Genomic DNA, 17,603 nt, shown 5'->3' on the forward strand with positions numbered 1-17,603 from the left:
ACATAAAGGGGAACTCAACAACCATACAAGAAATGAACAACATAGTTTATAAAAAGATTTCAATTCAATTCAAACTGTTGTACTGCTGATGTCAATGTCATTAGATATCAGGCTGTCTAATCTGTCAAACTCAAAAGTTTTGTTTATCAAAACTCGTAGGAAGCATACAGCGAAAAACTTCGTCAGATTTAATAAATTAAAGTCAAAATTTATAAAAGAAACTGCGACAAAAGCAGAATATATTGTGAATTGTATTAAGTTTACACACCTAGTTAGTCCACTCTTGGAATTAGGTGGCATAAGTTTTGTATAATGTCTACTCTACAGAATGAGAATCTTGTACGTGCATTAATCCGAAATGCTACAGTGCCTTTAGTGTTCAGAGGTTTCGTGAATAACTGGCCTATGTGCCATTGGTCAATAGAAAAATGGAGTTCATTATTTGGTGATAAAGAAATACCATTCCGGTGTTTAAAGCGGGATTTTGTTTCTGATGAGCCATGCTGGGAACGTAGGTGTAGTATGAAATCTATGACCTTTAAACAATTCGTGAAGACTCTTGACTCATCTGAAGAATGGATGTACTTTGATTATAAATACTTGCACCAATGGTTTGATGTTGATACTGAAATATTCAAGGTGAGGGTTTTATTTACTTTTATATTCCAATATAATAAACCTTAAGTAGGTATTTAATTATATACAATTGTATTCTATTTTGTAACCACTTGGCAAGCTACCAAAATCTCATATTTTTTTGTAATGTTTACTGTATCACAAATAGGAAATTAGCATAGTAATCAAGCACCTTATTTGTTATAGACGATTTTAGAAACATTCATGAGGAAATTTCTTGTTATCGTCTTGAAAAAAAATTTTTTTTTATATTACACATTGTTCATTGAAACATTTGTTTTAGGAAGTGTCTTGGAAGCAGTTTGGATTTTCTGATAAAGGTCCCACAGACACCACTCTGTGGGTGGGCAGCTCCGGGGCGCACACACCTGCCCACCAGGATACATATGGTGTCAATATTGTTGCTCAAGTACATGGAAAGTATGTGCAATATTAATACTCAGCTTTAATAAGGAAATAGAATAAATTGGGATAAGAAGAAACAAAAATAATTATTACTGGAAAAATATTACTCAAAACGGGATTATAATTTTTGAAATAGTGATAGGTAAAACACCTATCATTTTGAAGAGTCATTGTAAAAATATATTCCAATTTAACAAATCTGCATAAAAGTTTAATAATAATTTTAGAGTTATATTTTCCTTTCACTGAAAATATGACTAAATATTTTATTAAATGTATTTAATTTTTTAGGAAGCGCTGGATCCTTTTTCCTCCTGAAACAGCTGGCATGAAACCTACAAGAGTGCCTTATGAAGAATCTAGTGTTTATAGTGAGCTGAACTTCTACTGCCCCAATAACCTCAGTGTTTTCAATGGTAAGCTTTAAATATTTATATAATAAAAGTGGTTAAAAGTTTTTTAAATTTATTTACATACATACATACATAAAATCACGCCTCTTTCCCGGAGGAGTAGGCAGAGACTACCTCTTTCCACTTGCCACGATCTCTGCATACTTCTTTCGCTTCGTCCACATTCATAACTCTCTTCATACAAGCTCGGCGGTTTCGGGTACTTTTGACCTGACCCTTTACCAGGACGTCCTTAATTTGATCAAGAATTATATTAAGAATTATTAAGAATCTTAAATTTATTTATTATCACATTTTACTATCACACACAACAAATGTTATACAAAAAAGAAATGGGAAGTGAGTTTACTTTGCTTGTATGTGTTAAAGTTTGTTATATTACAATAAAATCAAATTCAACACCAACAATGAATTTGAATTTCCTTACTGCAGGATTGTCTGGTGGTCGTATGGTGGAGCTCTCACCCGGCGACGCGTTGCTCGTGCCCCGAGGCTGGTGGCATTACGTGCAGAACTTGGACCCTCTGAACATAGCCCTTAATGTGTGGCTGCCTCATGTGAGTTTATATCAATTTATAGGACCTCTGAAAACTTATGGTCTCTTTGAAGTTATTATATAGAAATTAAATATGCATAGTACCCTGTTAGTTACATTGATTGTGGCATTAGTTATCATTTCCCAGCTCTGTTTAAGGAAGTACATACAAACTTTGCTCAATGTTGTCCCATATGCTGCAACACACAAATTAGTTTATATTAAATGTTTTTCTGTGACTATAAAATTCCACTGTACATTCTAGTACATCTTGATGTCCGTTGCCTTGTTTGTGCATAAGAGTTGTTGTTTATTTATTCATATGGTCTGAGTCTGTTCTTATTTCCTACCTGTTTCCATGTAAGTTTGTAGGTATGTATGTATCTATCCATCTAAAGAATTGTGTGTGTATGTATTTATTATTTTTACTCTGTTGTACAGTAAGAAGTATAATGAATTTAAAGTTTGGTATAATTTACGAGTATAAATGATTTTTCACAGGAAAAGGACGCCTCGGCGCGTGTATCGGAGGCGCTGATCAAAATACTAGTAGCCCAGGTGTGCAAGGATCTGCCACACAAGACGGCTAAACTTCTAGTCAACCCTAATGAGGTGGGCTAATAACTATTATTTACTTATTTATTAAACTCTGATGACAAACATGCATTATTTTAAGATAGATTACGATTAAACAACAATCCTAAAATCAGTTCAGTAGTTTATTGATAATATACAAATCAATGGTTTCCTTACATGAAGTTCTAGAGCTTAGGTCCCGTGGGAACTTCGGGATAAAAGTACTTTTATTATTCTACGTTATATTCTATCCGTTTCCCAAATTTCATCAAAACCGTCCAACAGATTTTGCGTGAAAGACTAACAAACACACATTCTAAAAAACTTTCGCATTTATATCAGGCTTTTTAGACATTCCTATCAAAAACATTAGTTCAGTTTACGAGAAGACAACAATGTAATCTCAATTTACGTTTCTATTAGCCTTAAACCTTGAAAAGCTTCATAAAATGTTATAGTTTTAGTAGTCTTGTTAGTAATCAAGGTTACATATATTGCATGCTTAGTGATTCACGTTCGCGACCTTTCGAGATGATCTAAGTAATAGATGACTCGTTTCGTCTGTTCTATATCCGGCATAGCATCATCCAATCTATACACATAATCATGTCCCTTGCGGGGTAGACAGAGCCAGCAGGCCCGAGTAGACTGAAAGGCCACAATTAGTTGAATAGCGACACGTTGGTAACCCATCGCCTTAAGGAAAAGACCCAAGTTTATAACCTCTACTTTTTCACCTTTAACGAGGTCAATGGGAAAGATATGGAGGGGTCCCATTCTTTATTAATTATTATTATTCTTTTAATGCCGGTACCTTGCGTGGCACATGATACATTGTATTTATGAACGAACATACAATGTAAATCTTTATAATGTTACATAAATTGATTTCTCCAAACATTGTTACTTGCTAACACTTATCAAGTAATACTGATAGGTAATGAGTATTTAGCAAGAAATTTTAGAACAGTGGTTAAAGAAATTTTGGAGCAAAAGAGGGGAGGCTTTTGCTAATTAGTGGCACATATATGGTAAAAAAAATGCATGGGTAGATAAAATGTTATTGAAAAAGTAATAATGTTTCCAGGACGACATTGCGGACACGCCATTGGCCGTGCTGTTCCTACAACTGGAAACAGTCTCCAACTTATACATGGACAGCAAACGGAAGTCGCGAAGGATTAAACGACAGAAGACTTGCGAAGAAGATCCCACCCCTACTGATTCAGAAGATTGCGATGTCAACGCCATCTTAGACGACCCAGCCAATAAACTAGAGGTAGCCGAAAGTATTACTAACGCAGATCTGATAAATTTGATTAAGGATAATTTAAAGAAATATGCTAATACTAATAGATCTTTTGACGAGGATGAAGTAGATGGAGCCACTGCGAACCTCTGTTTGACTAAAGCCGTGATTGACGCGTTCAGTCAGAGCAATGTGATTGATCTCGTCAAGCAGAATATGTTGAGTAGACTGAGTTAGATGTTAGACTGTATATGGGTAGTGAAGTAGATAAAGATTTACCAGAAATATAGCAGACCTGACAATGAGGGCGCTAGTTCTGCGTTTCATATAGCAACACCTATGGATATTGTGTTGACCACTATATATGTGTTGTTGTAAACCAATAGTTATGTCATATTAAGTGATAACAAGCTTATTTGACATTGATTTGTAGTGCACTAAAATTATTATCAAAAGTATATATATAGCCATAAACAAAATTGCCTACTTACTTTTTTCATCATTACCAACTCACTTTATTATTATGTGGAGTGGAGAGGTATGTTGTATTTCTGGACAATCTAAGGCTTCGCTTTCATTACTACATACCGGTTTTTAAAACTTGTCTTGTAAGGATAAAATCTTTTCATTAAAAATGTTGTTAGGTTCTTTAGTCCTTAGGCCAGTGTTAATAAAAAAAGACGAGACGTCATGGTTGATTAAGTTATTTTAAGATATGCTTTTTTTTACTACTTTACCCCAGTTTATAATATGAGGTTAGCTCGTTAGTGATATGTGTTACCATAACGCCACATCACTTGCCATTTCACTAGATATTGATATTGCCTTTAGTTTTATCAATATAAAGACATAGACTCATGGAAATTTGTCGTTGAAGGACCTCTTTTTAAGTTCTGGGCTAACCATGGTTTTCAGAAAGTATATATATTTCAATTAATTCAAAAGTAGAAGATCCTTTTAAATACTTGCGTAAATTCATAACAAAAATGTGGTTTTTAACCCATTGATTGACTGGTACGAGTAGATATGCTTATAGTTTTAAGCCCGCCTATTGCGATAAGTTATATCTTGTGCAATAAATATGAAATTTGATAAAGTTTTCAATGTAACTTACAGCGATTAGACAGACGTATTACTGTCTTTTTAAATTTGTAACTTTAAATAAACATAAAAATATTTAAGCATATTTTTTACTCATTCTGATTAGATAATTTTATAGAATTAGTATTGTTGCATGCGCGTAGCTGAAAGAGACATAATATGGTTGAGTAGTCATAGTATTTGTTGTGTAGAACAGTATACTAGTATTTACTAATTATTTTCATATAATATTGAAGTGTTTCATATTGTCTTTGTGATACTAGTGTTAATAAAGGTGCTTACATAGAATGTATATTTAAGCAAACAACACGTTTAGGTACTTATTATAATCGAAATTAAATACTTTAAGTATATTAAGAATGCAACACTGCCAATGTGTAATTAAATATGCTCACATTTGATAATGGTTTTTTTTAAATGTCTATTGCTCAGTGTTAATTTGAGTATTTTAAATTTAAAGTTAATTAATTCTTAAACGCTTCTAATGTTCGCGGTATAAAAGCCAGCTCAGCGTTCTGTGAATTTTGCAAGTGTTATTTTATTTGTCTTACTTCTCAAACTTATTATTACGTCAAATATTTATATAGAAAGGAAAAACTGAAAAATAAGCAATAAACATTTTTATTTAAAAATTTTGAAGCGCTCAGCTGTACTTATAATTATAGCTTGCATAAATATAGTTGGCAATAGAAATTGTATGTAATCTCATATTTACTATTTTTGAAATATATTCTTGTATTATAGAAACACGATATTTATTTATATTTGATAGCGTGCAAACGATTTAGGGAAGATCGGTGCCTGACGAATAAAGAAAAGTGTTATGTATTTATGTTCCTATCAGTAGAAACTTTTGCTTTCACGATTTCGAATTTTTCTTGCCATCTTTGTCAATTAAGTTTGGGCCTTTGCTAAACGTTCCAAATGTAACAAATCACGTTCTTAAAATGTTTTTTTTTTATTCGCCTGAATCTTAGATAAACTAAAAGCGTCATTCACAAATAAAGCGTCTTTGACTAAACATTCGTACTTGATTCATTAAAAAGAAGTTTAGTTCTTTAATAAACAACATTAATAGATTTCAATAAAAAATTGTAATACAAAAGCGAGTATAAAATAAAAACAAAAATTTACATCCATCAATAGAAAAAACACTCAAATCACATCGTTTAAAAATTCTTGTTAAACATCCTATTATAGAAATCACACCGTTTTAGTGTTCTTGATATAGGTCCTATAGTAGAAATCTCCAAAGAGTATGACCATAAACAAGTTCTGCGGTATGAGGAGGTAGGCGGGTTGGCGCGGGAACCGGCAGTGGGGCGCCACAACTAGTGACACGAAGTGCAGGAACAGAATTGTGAATTGGATCTGAAAAAAAAGATTAGTGAAATAATTTATTTCTAAGACATTTTATTAGCTTGATCAAATCGGGGACGTTTTAGAAAAACGTCTCGTCATTGTGTACCCGAAATCGACGAGCATTGCATGAATTGATTTATGAATGTAGATGAAGCGAAAGTATGCAGGAATCGTGACAAGCGACAAAGGTGTAGTCTTTGCCTACTCCTATTTAGCTTTGCGTGGTCGCATGCGCGCAAGACGGGTGATTTTATGTATGTATTTTTTATTAGCAAATTAATATAGATTTTGAATTAGCTTTTTAATCTTTTTCTTCCTTCTGACGTTCGTCCCGGTTATATCCTCATCTCTGGGAAGATTCCCGTGGTGCACCTTGGCATATAATTCTAATAGATTGGGTAACTCTCATTTGTCTATTTTATACTACAGCTGAGTATTTCTCACCAGCTTTTTATGAAAAACCAAGTTACTCATGCTTTTAATTAATACTAATTAGGTACATATGCTTTTTGAAAAAGATCTATATCCTTTGCGTGGTAGACAGAGCCACCTAAATGATGGAATTGAGATTGACGTGGTGACAGTGTGTAAAAGGTAATGTCTGTATTTTAAATTACATGAGTACAGAGTCCAAAACATCAGGACACGTTCAAGAAATGTAAATTTTATTGATATGTCGGCAGTACGTTCACCTCAAACTGAATACGATTAAGCCAGGGATCATTTTATTATTAACGCAGTGCTGTTATTGACTTATGCTCCAACCTACCTACCTAAGCTATATCGCTTGCATTAAATTTGAGAATTTTATGGATTTTGTACACCGATCGATCTCAGACCCATGGCAAAAGTTATTTTTGATTGACTGCTAAAAGAAATCCGTAATATGATGGTTAAAGACAATTTTTCGTTAAAGTTTTTCGTTTGAAAACATTCCCCTATCTCAGCATAGTAAAGTTACCTACAAATATAGCCGTTACAGTTTGCACCCAATGTTTGCACATATGCCCGTTCACATACATTAATATTCTGAAGAAGAAAAAAAAGAGTCTGTAAGTTCAAAATCTTACAATCTGCAGCTGCGTAACATGCTTCTTCCACCAGAGTGACCGCTTGTAGGAGTCGTCCCACGCGCTGAGCAGGTAGTAGGTGTACATCACGATGTGCACGAAAGAGTTCACGGCCACCAACATCGACCCGTGGCCACCTGGAATATCTACCGTTATTTTGAACCATCGACAAAATTTAACCTTAGGATTTTAAAACATAGCAAGCTACTTACATTAATAATTTTATCTATTATTATTTATTTGTTTGCTATTTTCTAAAGGTGACTGGTAAAGAATGCTATTAGCATTAAGTCCACCTATTAAACCTTTAAAGCTTAATACAGTTTTAAATAAATAATTAATTAATATTTACCAAACTATTTTTTTGAAAGTTGCATATTACCTACATGAACCAAATATGCTCTTTAAATAGTGGATACTATTGGTAGATACTACCTAGAGAGATTATTAATGCTGCGGATATAGTTAAGGGCAAAGAAGGATCAAAAAAGTCAAGACAAATTTGGATCACTCATATGCATAAAATGCAGACACCTATAGTTTAGGAGTAAATTGTCTTATAGCTGATCAACTGATTGCAATACTTTATGTAGCATACGCTATGCGAACTGACAATAAGAGGTAAACCCCTTTATGAAACTGAATAAATGATAACTATTATGTACGCACATACCTGGTACCCATTTCACTATGCCCCACGACACCATCACCATTCCAAAATGATGGTATACGTGTAAAAACGACACTTGCTGTTGTTTTTTTCTCAAAACGAAGAATACCTGTAAAATAATATGTTGGTATGATCGAAAAGTTTTCAGGGTCATTGATATTTAGAAGGAATTCACAATTGATAATAATAATCGTAACTATTTTCACATTTTTATTGTATTTGCAAAGCAAGTTCTAATATTAGTCGTCGTAGTTGTCCATTTTGTTTTATCCCTTGCCGTTTCCGTTGTTAACCTTCAAATATATGGTCTACAGAGAAAATCAGATAAAAGTTTATTTGGTTTTCCGATAGACGTTCATTATAATATAAGTAATACCAATTTCGACAACCAATATTGTTTTAAAAATTTACCGTGTCGAGTAGGTCGGCTATCTTAACGAGGAAGTAAGCGTAGCAGACTTTCCAGGCATACTCCACGGCTTGGGGCCCATTTTCCACGGGCTGGCACACTAGCGAGTAGTGGTTTAGCCAGCCAAGCACCAGACTCTACAACAGTATTCATTGTTATCTTAACCTATTGTTTCTAGTCCTGGTCAAAATGGTTAATTAACAAGGAATCGCTTTACTTCCCTCTCTTAACTTAGAGGTTAAACAAAATGTTAGAAAGAGAAAGAAGATAAGACATTATAAAACTCTCTGATTATTATTTACTGAAATTTCATCAAATCAAAGTCTCTTTAAAGGCCCGCATTGCTTCATAGTGAACTGTAAAAAAGAATTTTATAAGTGCTTATGTTATAATCACCGATGCTAAAAAGTAGGTAACGATACAATGTTTTTATATACCCTAGGCCCCGTCAATGTTTCACAAAGCAATGACTATAAGCATTTAAGCTGCAGTCATCACATTAAAATATAAGTAGGTATTTTTTTATTATATGAGCAATGAAGGAGCTGAAACTCACATGATAGACAATGTAGGCGCAAGCGAGAATCTGTATGAAATTATATGCGGCTATCACAAGACGCAAGTCGTACGGCGGTCGAGTGCGCATGTAGGCCGGCAGCCATCGTTTTACCGTCAGGAGGTAGACCACCAGGAATGCCATCCCCGGCCATGGCGTGCGCATTAAAAACCAGTTTTGGGTTTTCTCGTCTACAATAAATGAAAATCATTTATTTGGCGCATACAATTACAATCCTGCGGAACTTGAAACTGTTAGGAACTTGTTAGAAACCCGTCTAACTAACTAAGTTGTATGAAACATCTCCACTATCCGCAGTGTACACTACAATTTTCATGCAATGTACTTTGGATTTTGATAGATCTGATTTTCACGAAAGTTAGGGATAACTTGGGGATTTTCAAGGCAAGAGTGTATTAGCACTATTTGAGCTTACGTGCACCACCTTAGGCCTTACTTTGCTTACCACCAGGCAGATTGAAGTCAAGTGTACTCAAATCTATTGAATAATAAAAAAATGTTTGCCAAAGTAGCTATATAATATTATTTACCTACTCTTATAACGATGACTGATGAATTACCCTAACGATATCTACCTTTTCTTTACAAAAACCTTAAAATGAAAGTTTTGGTATCTTATAATATTCTTAAATAAGAGTAGAATAATTATAAAAAATGTAACTCAAAGACAAGGACTTACCAGCAATTTCCTCATTTAGATAATAATACAGCCGTACAGCCCCATTCAGTATTACGGACATTTTAACAGCACTTACTTTGACGGCAAAGTGCAATGAAACTCCTGGAGGAACAGGCACGAAGCGCTGTATATTTTGCAGCCCGAAACATTAATGAAACCGAAGTCGTAGTTAGTAAATAAATGTAAATTTATTGCATTATGCAGTGGCCAAAGAGCATTCAATTGGCAGTGGCAGTTTCATGTCGCAGTCGCAGCTTGATGTCAAAACTGACCAAAAATAAAATTGTTTTATAGCCTTACATAGTTAACCTCTCAAGTCTTAAGGAAAATGTTCTTCATTTTCTTTTAATTTTTATAGTTTGATAGGGAAGGTAAAATTTGGAATAAAAATTGCCTGTTTAAAATAACAATTCTTTATTTCACATTTATATTTTTTATACACTTAAAATAGAAACTTGTTGTCACTAACATCGGGGTAACGTTACAATCCTTATTACTACAAGTACCGCTTTGCTACGCTGTAACTAGGCAATTGCTGTAGGTATTATTTCTTGAAGGGGAACTCTGGGTGTTTGTCGATGCCGATGAAGAAGGAGAAGTCGCAGATCCGGCCCTGCTCTCCGCGGTCCAGGGCCGACAGGTCGGACATCTCGCTGTCACTTAACTCGAAATCCCACAGAGAAATGTTCTGTGGAGCAGGAATGAATTGTAATGTTGAATTGCAATCATTTGCATTTGCAAAAAATCTGCATGACTGTAATTTTTTAATCAAGAGCAAAGAGGGCGTTTTCACGATAGACATAGATAGACGAAATATATAAATTTTAAAAAAATATTTTTGAAATCCTGTTTAAGTAAGGTTTTTTTTTTCGCAAAAAAGTAATTTGACATCGAACAGTCCTGTATATACATTTCAAAGCTATTCGTAATTTTATTAATAAGTTAAAAAGTAGTGCCCTGCGTTTTGCCGGTTAGATATTTGCAAAGTGCTTTAGAAATATTTCAACATACATTGACCGAAGTACTCGATTCACCTTCCTCCATCTTGGAGTCCATTAAACTAACTACTTACCTGTTTGATACGCTCCGGGTTGGTGCTCTTGGGAATGGCAGCTAGGCCCCGCTGTAGCGTGTGTCGCAGGAGCACCTGTGCCGGCGTGCGGGAATGCGCCTGCGCAATACGCTGCACTGCGGGCAGCGTAAGTAGGTCAGGGTACTCTCGGCTGGGAAGAAAATATTAAGAGTAGGTAATTTATTGGTTTTTCTAGCGATTCCGTTTGCGTGGCATTCTGAAAATTACTCTTAGTAGAACCTGGATTTTGCGACTTGTGCATAAAAACGGACTTACAATTTTTTTTTATTAGTGTTAAGCTACGATTTAGCGGTTTTATTACAAGTCTGATTGATTACACCATCCGCGTCATGTTCATTATGCACCAAAATACTTTCTTACAATGTTTCGAGTATACCGCTGTACCTGCCTACTATAATATAGAAGGCCATATTTATTATTGAGCTGCTTCAGAAGCTTTGATTTCAGGGATTTTCCATTAGTAATAACCCAGTTAAGGATAGATTATTGTGCCGTGTGGTTCCCAGCACCAATAGAAAAAAGAATAGGACCACTCCATCTCTTTCCCATGGATGTCGTTAAAAGCGACTGAGGGATAGGCTTCTATACTTAGGATTCTTTTTTAGGCGATGGGCTAGCAGCCTGTTGGCTCTGTCTACTCCGCAAGAGACATAGAGGTGATTATATGTTATGTTATGTTACAAATACATCCAAATGGCATAGCTATAAAGATTATTTAAAGATAACAGCTATTATTATCTAGTGTACGCCTCGGGTATTTTTTTTTAATTATATTTGTTCAAAGGAGAACTATGGTGAACAAATGGGGAGACATTTACCATCGCAATCTAATCGAACGATTATTCCGCCATTGCATATAATGTTGTGTTTACCGTGCATCTTTCCATAAAGAAACAAACTTACCCAGTTTTGGCAGCGAGGGCATCAGCCAAAGCCTTGGATCCCAATGGAGAGTAAGCCACAATGGGGACACCGAGCGCAGCAGCGGCGGCCACCATCGCCGGTTGCTGACACAGAGCATGCACCTCTATCTGCAGGCAAGCCGGCTTCTGGACTGCGCACAGGCGTTTCAGCTGTTCCTCGTTGACGTTCGATACACCAACGTGTCGGACGCGGCCTGACTCCTTCAACTTGCATATACTCTGGAATAAATATTTGGTGTGAATTCCACATATAGGACCGAATGCACCCCGATAGCTGTATAACCAAGAAGAAGTATACAACAAGTAACAAATTAAGACAGAATCCTACACTTGCTCTGTCATTGTAAGCTTCACATTCATAACAGAGCATTGCCAATTCCATTCTTTTCTGTCGACTTTAAATCTTGGGTTCAGTTAAAGTTATAAGGGATACCTATTCCAAGATAAACAGAAAATGAAAAAGAATATGTTCACATAAATTTTATTATTTTCTGAATATAGTAAGGTAAGTAAAAGTCAACTTTAATTTAAAGATGTCTTCGGATTATTATTTCTCCCGGTCCGCATATTTTATTGTGTCGTATGCTGTCGACTCTCTCAGGTACATCAGGAGGATCGTCTTCCGATACCAGGGGCTCTTCGTCTTTGATGACCAAAGGTTTTTGAATGTTCTCTAACTTGCTGCATGCCGCGGCTGCCGAGCCCACCGTGCCAACTGAGAAACTGCTGTCTTTTTTCGGTAGATGGAGAACAATTACCTTATTCTTTTTATCGCCTTTACATTTTTCTCGTTTTCTTCTAACTGTCTTATTTTTTAAGGCATTAATTATGAGATGAAAAAAACTGGTCTCCCTTTTACTCAAACGTGAGCGTCCTTGTTCAAGCTCTGGTGAAATATTGTCACAAGACATTTTTGATATTGAAACTGATTTTGTTAGTAGTTGAGATACGATTTCAAAACTGTGGCCAGAGTTCACGTTACGCGTATGCTGGCATTTGTCGTGAACTTTTTCTTCGGATTTAGAGTAGTTGAGTATTCTTTCACCGACACAGTTAGTAATATGTTTCCCTTTGGAAGAGCTTTTGCGTGTGGCGTTTTCGCTTCTAGTTCTCCTTTGCTCATTTTTTACGAAGCAAAAAAATAGTTTAGTAAAAAAAGGTTTTTTTACATTCTTTATTTTTTGCTGCAGCGTAATAGGTTTTAAAGGAATCACACGCGATTGAGCGAAGGTGGAAAATTTGTCAACCGAATCAATTTTATGTTTAGATTCGGTAGGGCAGTATTGCACACCAGTACATATTTTGTAAACGAATTTCGATTGTTCAGTTTGTTGGTTCTCGTAAGGGAGTTCGTCTTGATCAAAGTTTCCAACGAAGTTGATAATGGGCTGTATGGTAACTATCGGTGTAAGAGGAGGTGCGTTAGGTTTGTGACATTCGGGCGAAAAATTCGAGTGCAACGTACAGAAATATACTTCAGCTGCATTTTCAATTGATATTCCCTGGGAATCGCTCCTTCGTTTTCCTGCTGGTTTGATCCTTTTGTATTCGACTTCAGCTACCCGTCGGGTGATTGAAGCTGGACGCTTTGATCGCTTTTTCTTTCTACAACACATTCTTCAACCTTTTTTATTTTGGTGTGTGGCATATTTTCTTCTATTCATTTTTGATTAGGGAATTCACTTTTTTAATTACGAAATAAATGATTGTGAAATAAATGTTTTGTAGGCTTTGTGAAATTTTTGAATTCTACATTTTATTTTGACATTAATATTTAAAAGCATAGATTAAAAAGTCCCTTTTTTACTTTTCTGCGGTTTTCATAGAAGTACTGTCATAACCCTTTTTTTCTTTACAAAATAGTTTTCAGACGTAGTCAATATGTTTACTTAGGAAGCAGCCTTTAGCGACTCCACTATAAACTGAGCATTCTTATATGTGTTGCGAAGAAGAACCGTCATCAGCTTAGCATACAATTTTGGTGTTTTCTTTTTCTTCATAATACCATGTAAATGCAAAATACTCATTAAAGAAGAGTCCCAATTTAAGGAAGTCGATGGTGTAGTACTGTTTAAGGTGTTCAAATCTATAGTTTCGTATGATTCTGTGGCACTTTTATAGGCATAAGCTGTTTCTATTGCATCATCTCCACCAGTGCAGCAGGGACACAGGAACTTCGGTATAGTTTGCCAACCAATTTTTTTGACAATAGGCTGGTTAGCAAAAATAGCCGTGGCTGAAGTGCTGATTGTATGATTCGTAGATGTAACATTGTTACCTTTCTGGAGACTCCCTGCTTGCTCAGCATTATGAGATGTTAAAACATTTAAGTCATTTCGTTTTTCAATATCGTTCAATATACAGAACTTTTCATCATTATTTCTTTTAATGACAATTGGAGATTTGTACACTTTTGACCATGAGCTTTTAGTACTCGTTTCGGTTATTTTTTTACAGGGCTTCTTTTTTTGACACTTAGGAACGTTCTTATGTGTTGTTTTCGTTTTTTTAACCTTTGGCTTGCGTACTACTGCAGCTGTAGAATACAATGGATAAACACAATCCTTGTAAATAGAGTTTGATCGATATAAAGCATTCATATTAATGGCTTTCACTCCGTTAGTTTGCACCATATCTTTATCAGAAATATTATAATTTTCTATTAAAGGTATCCCCATGTTCGTAATTGCAATGTTTCTTAGTAATGCGCAATATTTGATAAGATTATCTGATAAATTAACATTTTAATCACTGTATAATTTTAACGCGTCAATGTGAGTTGAATGTGAATGACTTGCACAGGCAATGACGTAACATATTGTATTCTTTTTGGTAGTGTTTTGAGAATTTCGAATCTATACTGTTTGAAGATGAAATTGTATCGCTTTACATTTTTAGAAAATGATTAGGGGATAAACTTTTCTTACATATATGTTTGCTATTCCTAAATAATTAATATGTATTCTGAGTTACCTTCCATACAGCAATAAGATCAGTCGTATGGTCAACTTGCATGCTACCATCAGGGTTCTTGGGATGCAGGTCTCCTGGCACGTGGGCGAAGGCGAAAGGTGTGTGCATGAGATACAAGTCTAGGTAGTCTAGACCCAGGTCTTTCATTGAAGATTCGAAGTACTCTGGCACTAAGTCCGGACGATTTCCTGGAATATACATGTATTATAAATAAAATTAGTTGATCTCATGGAAAACTGAGTAGGTAATATTCAAATAGTATCTGAATGTGACTTATGGTATACTTGCCGACAAAATGTGTTCGCAACGGCGTTAGCACACGTCGAATAATGGACATTTAAATTAAACCTTCCAATATTTTCTTTAATTGTCAGGCGTCGTGGGTTTTATGCCCCAGACCATCGTTTCTTACGGGGATAAATAACTAATGTTTAAGATCTTATTCCCACTGGTGTAAATACCGGTTAGATCCTCACCACTCTAGAGAGGAGCCCAGGGTGTGTCATTTGAACATATTTATCAATAACTTATACCTCCGGGCGGCAGCTTGGTCACGATGAACAGTTCCTTCCTCCGGGCGGAGTCTGATCCTATCCAGCGACGGAGCGCGCGCCCCAACGCGGCCTCGTTCTCGTAGGCCCTCGCCGTGTCGAAGTGCCTGTAGCCCGACGCCAGCGCAGACTCCACTGACTTCTCCAGCACGTCGTCTGATGCCTGTTATATATCGTCATCCATAATAAAATCTATTATAAGATGAAAGCTTAGTCCAAATTCCAAACAATAAACACAAGTATCTGTTAGTTTATATTCTTTGGAATGAATATTAATAACACCATATAATTACTGGTTAAGGTTAAATTAGATAAGGTTTTGATAAAATTTGATAGATCAAAACCTTATCTTAGTTCATCTATGGACTAGAAAAATTACCAGGAATAAGAAAGATGGAAATGGTCACGGGAGCAAAGCCCTCGTTATTTTAATGTGAACTCGTAAAAAGTTGTGCTGTGATGTGACTATAACAACATTAAATTATTATTATATTATAATTAATAATTATTAATTTGCTATTTTGATAAATAGTTTATTTTTAGGATCTATGGCAGCACGAAAAGATAAATATTATATACCAGTAATAAATTCGAAACTTTCCTAGTGGGTTCTTTTATTTTGTGAATACCAGACTATAATCCTTCCCTTTCTAAAATTTGGTTGTTGTAATTTTACTTAAAAATTTTTGCTTGTATCTGAATGGTTTCTGACCGTGATCTTAAGAGTCAAAATAAAATTGACGTGACAGCAAAGTGTCGAACCAACAATGATAAATTTTCAGTACCTAAAGTTTTGAATGAACGGAAAATGGGGAACATAATAGTGAACGGGCGACAGAAGGGACTTCTACCATGTCTTCGGAAGTTGTCTGTGAACGACCGGCTGTGAACAAATGGTGTTTTGAGGAGGAGCAGCCCACCACCTCTAGGGGGTTACCCACGAGGCCCAGCGGGGATGGCACCCAAGGAGGTTGTTCTTGCTCCAGTGACATCTGCTCGTGCGACTCCGAATCCCTCTTATCAAACATATTCCTCAACAGACCTTGCGTTATCATTGACTCCACAACAAAACTCCACAAGTCTAAGTGGATATCTTTAAAAACTTTTTTCAAACGTTTACGGAGAAAGAAAAAGAAGATAAAATGTTCACCAGAGAAGAAGCACGGCGATGCTGATGGAAACGCAGGGTGAAATGTATAACTTTGCAAGTTAATTTCATGGTCAGTTAATTAAATATTTCGTGAGAAACCTAGTTATAAGCTGTCTGAATTCACACGAGTGCGTTAACTCCGGATAAACCGCATTCACCTACATTCGATGAAGTAGGTACGAGTATGTGGTATCTTCTAAAATGTGTAAACTACATTTATAATGGTGCAAAAACATAAATATTAGGAATCTACTGCATTTTTTTATTTTAACGATTTGATTCGTTAATTGTTGGATTGATTGTGATTAAAGACAAAAAAGGCTAATTTCAGAGATAAGTCTGGATTAAATAATAGGTACTTACTGCAGAAAGTAAGTAGGTAATAATTGAGCTAAATTTAAAAATAAATTCCACGTCTAATTACATATAGCTTTTTTAGTTTTCCATTGTTCCTTCAATTTCTCTAAGTTCTTATAGGTAAACAGATCTTTCCGTGATCAATATGGAAGCACTTTGGAAATATGTCCTTACAAAAACAAGCAACTATCAAAAAGGTTGATGGTACGTCGCAGAACAAACATATAAAAAATAGTTGTTCGAATTAATAACCCTTTCGGAAGAAAAGAAAAGCAAATAACAGTTTACCCAAATAAACAAATCCCTATCAGAACCGTTTTTAAAGTCGTAAGTTTGTCGTAATTATTACATATACTTACTTGCCAAGTTCCGAAACCAATCCTGGGCATCCTGTCACCTCCTTCCAGCACGTAGTATTCAGGAGTAGCCATCTTTATAAACAGGAACTAAATAAAACTCAACAGTTAAACCACGAAAGCTGTTGATTATACCACGGTTATAATCACAATGTGAGAGCGGTGACCGGCGTCTGCGCATGCAACCTTCATGACTCGCCAGATACCGGTTTTCGCCTTGATTAGGTATTGTTTATGAGCCCTTGACCTAACTGTGGATATCCAATTATCCTGGAAATATTGTAAAGGTATTATTTATTGTTACATTCGTAATAATTTGTGCTGTGTAAAATTTTATAAAAACTTGTGTACCTAATGCTGTTATTCTAAGCATTCTTCGTAACATAAGTAATACCTATTAGAATTATTAAATTCTGCTACATAAGACAAAGATAAAATCCCCCTTAATTAAAATTATGGTTGGGAATACTATTCTTGTGGAGCTAAACACTACAACAGGAGCAATTTAATACAAATAC

At 35.4% G+C, this 17,603-nt stretch overlaps 4 protein-coding genes across 4 annotated transcripts; 1 reads left to right on the forward strand and 3 right to left on the reverse strand.

Moving 5' to 3' along the window:
• Positions 1-151: 151 nt before the first annotated feature.
• Positions 152-4,278, forward strand: LOC106136220 (HSPB1-associated protein 1). The gene is made up of 6 exons (XM_013336695.2): positions 152-639; positions 920-1,056; positions 1,333-1,457; positions 1,887-2,011; positions 2,491-2,601; positions 3,653-4,278. The coding sequence occupies exons 1-6, from the start codon at positions 313-315 to the stop codon at positions 4,049-4,051; spliced, it is 1,224 nt and encodes a 407-aa protein (XP_013192149.2). The 5' UTR covers positions 152-312; the 3' UTR covers positions 4,052-4,278.
• A 1,775-nt stretch (positions 4,279-6,053) lies between these two features.
• Positions 6,054-9,854, reverse strand: LOC106136219 (elongation of very long chain fatty acids protein AAEL008004). The gene is made up of 6 exons (XM_013336694.2): positions 9,683-9,854; positions 8,983-9,173; positions 8,429-8,563; positions 8,021-8,126; positions 7,348-7,484; positions 6,054-6,286 (listed from the first exon to the last, which is right to left on the reverse strand). Exons 1-6 carry the CDS (start codon positions 9,741-9,743, stop codon positions 6,119-6,121), a joined length of 798 nt encoding a protein of 265 aa, XP_013192148.2. The 5' UTR covers positions 9,744-9,854; the 3' UTR covers positions 6,054-6,118.
• A 225-nt stretch (positions 9,855-10,079) lies between these two features.
• LOC106136217 (aldo-keto reductase family 1 member A1) lies at positions 10,080-17,592 on the reverse strand. The gene is made up of 7 exons (XM_060949344.1): positions 17,437-17,592; positions 17,089-17,355; positions 15,205-15,385; positions 14,672-14,859; positions 11,679-11,917; positions 10,755-10,905; positions 10,080-10,370 (listed from the first exon to the last, which is right to left on the reverse strand). The coding sequence occupies exons 2-7, from the start codon at positions 17,158-17,160 to the stop codon at positions 10,227-10,229; spliced, it is 975 nt and encodes a 324-aa protein (XP_060805327.1). The 5' UTR covers positions 17,161-17,355; positions 17,437-17,592; the 3' UTR covers positions 10,080-10,226.
• LOC132902834 (uncharacterized) lies at positions 11,926-13,319 on the reverse strand. Its single transcript, XM_060949342.1, has one exon. The coding sequence runs from the start codon at positions 13,312-13,314 to the stop codon at positions 12,226-12,228; it is 1,089 nt and encodes a 362-aa protein (XP_060805325.1). The 5' UTR covers positions 13,315-13,319; the 3' UTR covers positions 11,926-12,225.
• Positions 17,593-17,603: the final 11 nt, after the last annotated feature.

This window comes from Amyelois transitella, chromosome 18 (genome assembly GCF_032362555.1).
Source record: "Amyelois transitella isolate CPQ chromosome 18, ilAmyTran1.1, whole genome shotgun sequence".
Classification (NCBI taxonomy): Eukaryota; Metazoa; Arthropoda; class Insecta; order Lepidoptera; family Pyralidae; genus Amyelois; species Amyelois transitella.

Coding starts and splice junctions, on each gene's coding strand:
- LOC132902834 (XM_060949342.1), bottom strand. CDS start 13,314: ATGTGTTGTAGAAAGAAAAAGCGATCAAAGCGTCCAGCTTCAATCACC.
- LOC106136219 (XM_013336694.2), bottom strand. CDS start 9,743: ATGTCCGTAATACTGAATGGGGCTGTACGGCTGTATTATTATCTAAAT. Junction 7,485..8,020: donor CATAGTGAAATGGGTACCAG/GTATGTGCGTAC, acceptor TAGATATTCCAG/GTGGCCACGGGTCGATGTTG. Junction 6,287..7,347: donor ATGTTACGCAGCTGCAGATT/GTAAGATTTTGA, acceptor CTTTTTTTTCAG/ATCCAATTCACAATTCTGTT.
- LOC106136220 (XM_013336695.2), top strand. CDS start 313: ATGTCTACTCTACAGAATGAGAATCTTGTACGTGCATTAATCCGAAAT. Junction 640..919: donor TTGATACTGAAATATTCAAG/GTGAGGGTTTTA, acceptor CATTTGTTTTAG/GAAGTGTCTTGGAAGCAGTT. Junction 2,012..2,490: donor TTAATGTGTGGCTGCCTCAT/GTGAGTTTATAT, acceptor GATTTTTCACAG/GAAAAGGACGCCTCGGCGCG.
- LOC106136217 (XM_060949344.1), bottom strand. CDS start 17,160: ATGGCTACTCCTGAATACTACGTGCTGGAAGGAGGTGACAGGATGCCC. Junction 15,386..17,088: donor TTGGTTTCGGAACTTGGCAA/GTAAGTATATGT, acceptor GATATATAACAG/GCATCAGACGACGTGCTGGA. Junction 11,918..14,671: donor ATCTTATTGCTGTATGGAAG/GTAACTCAGAAT, acceptor TATTTATTCCAG/AGTATATGCAAGTTGAAGGA.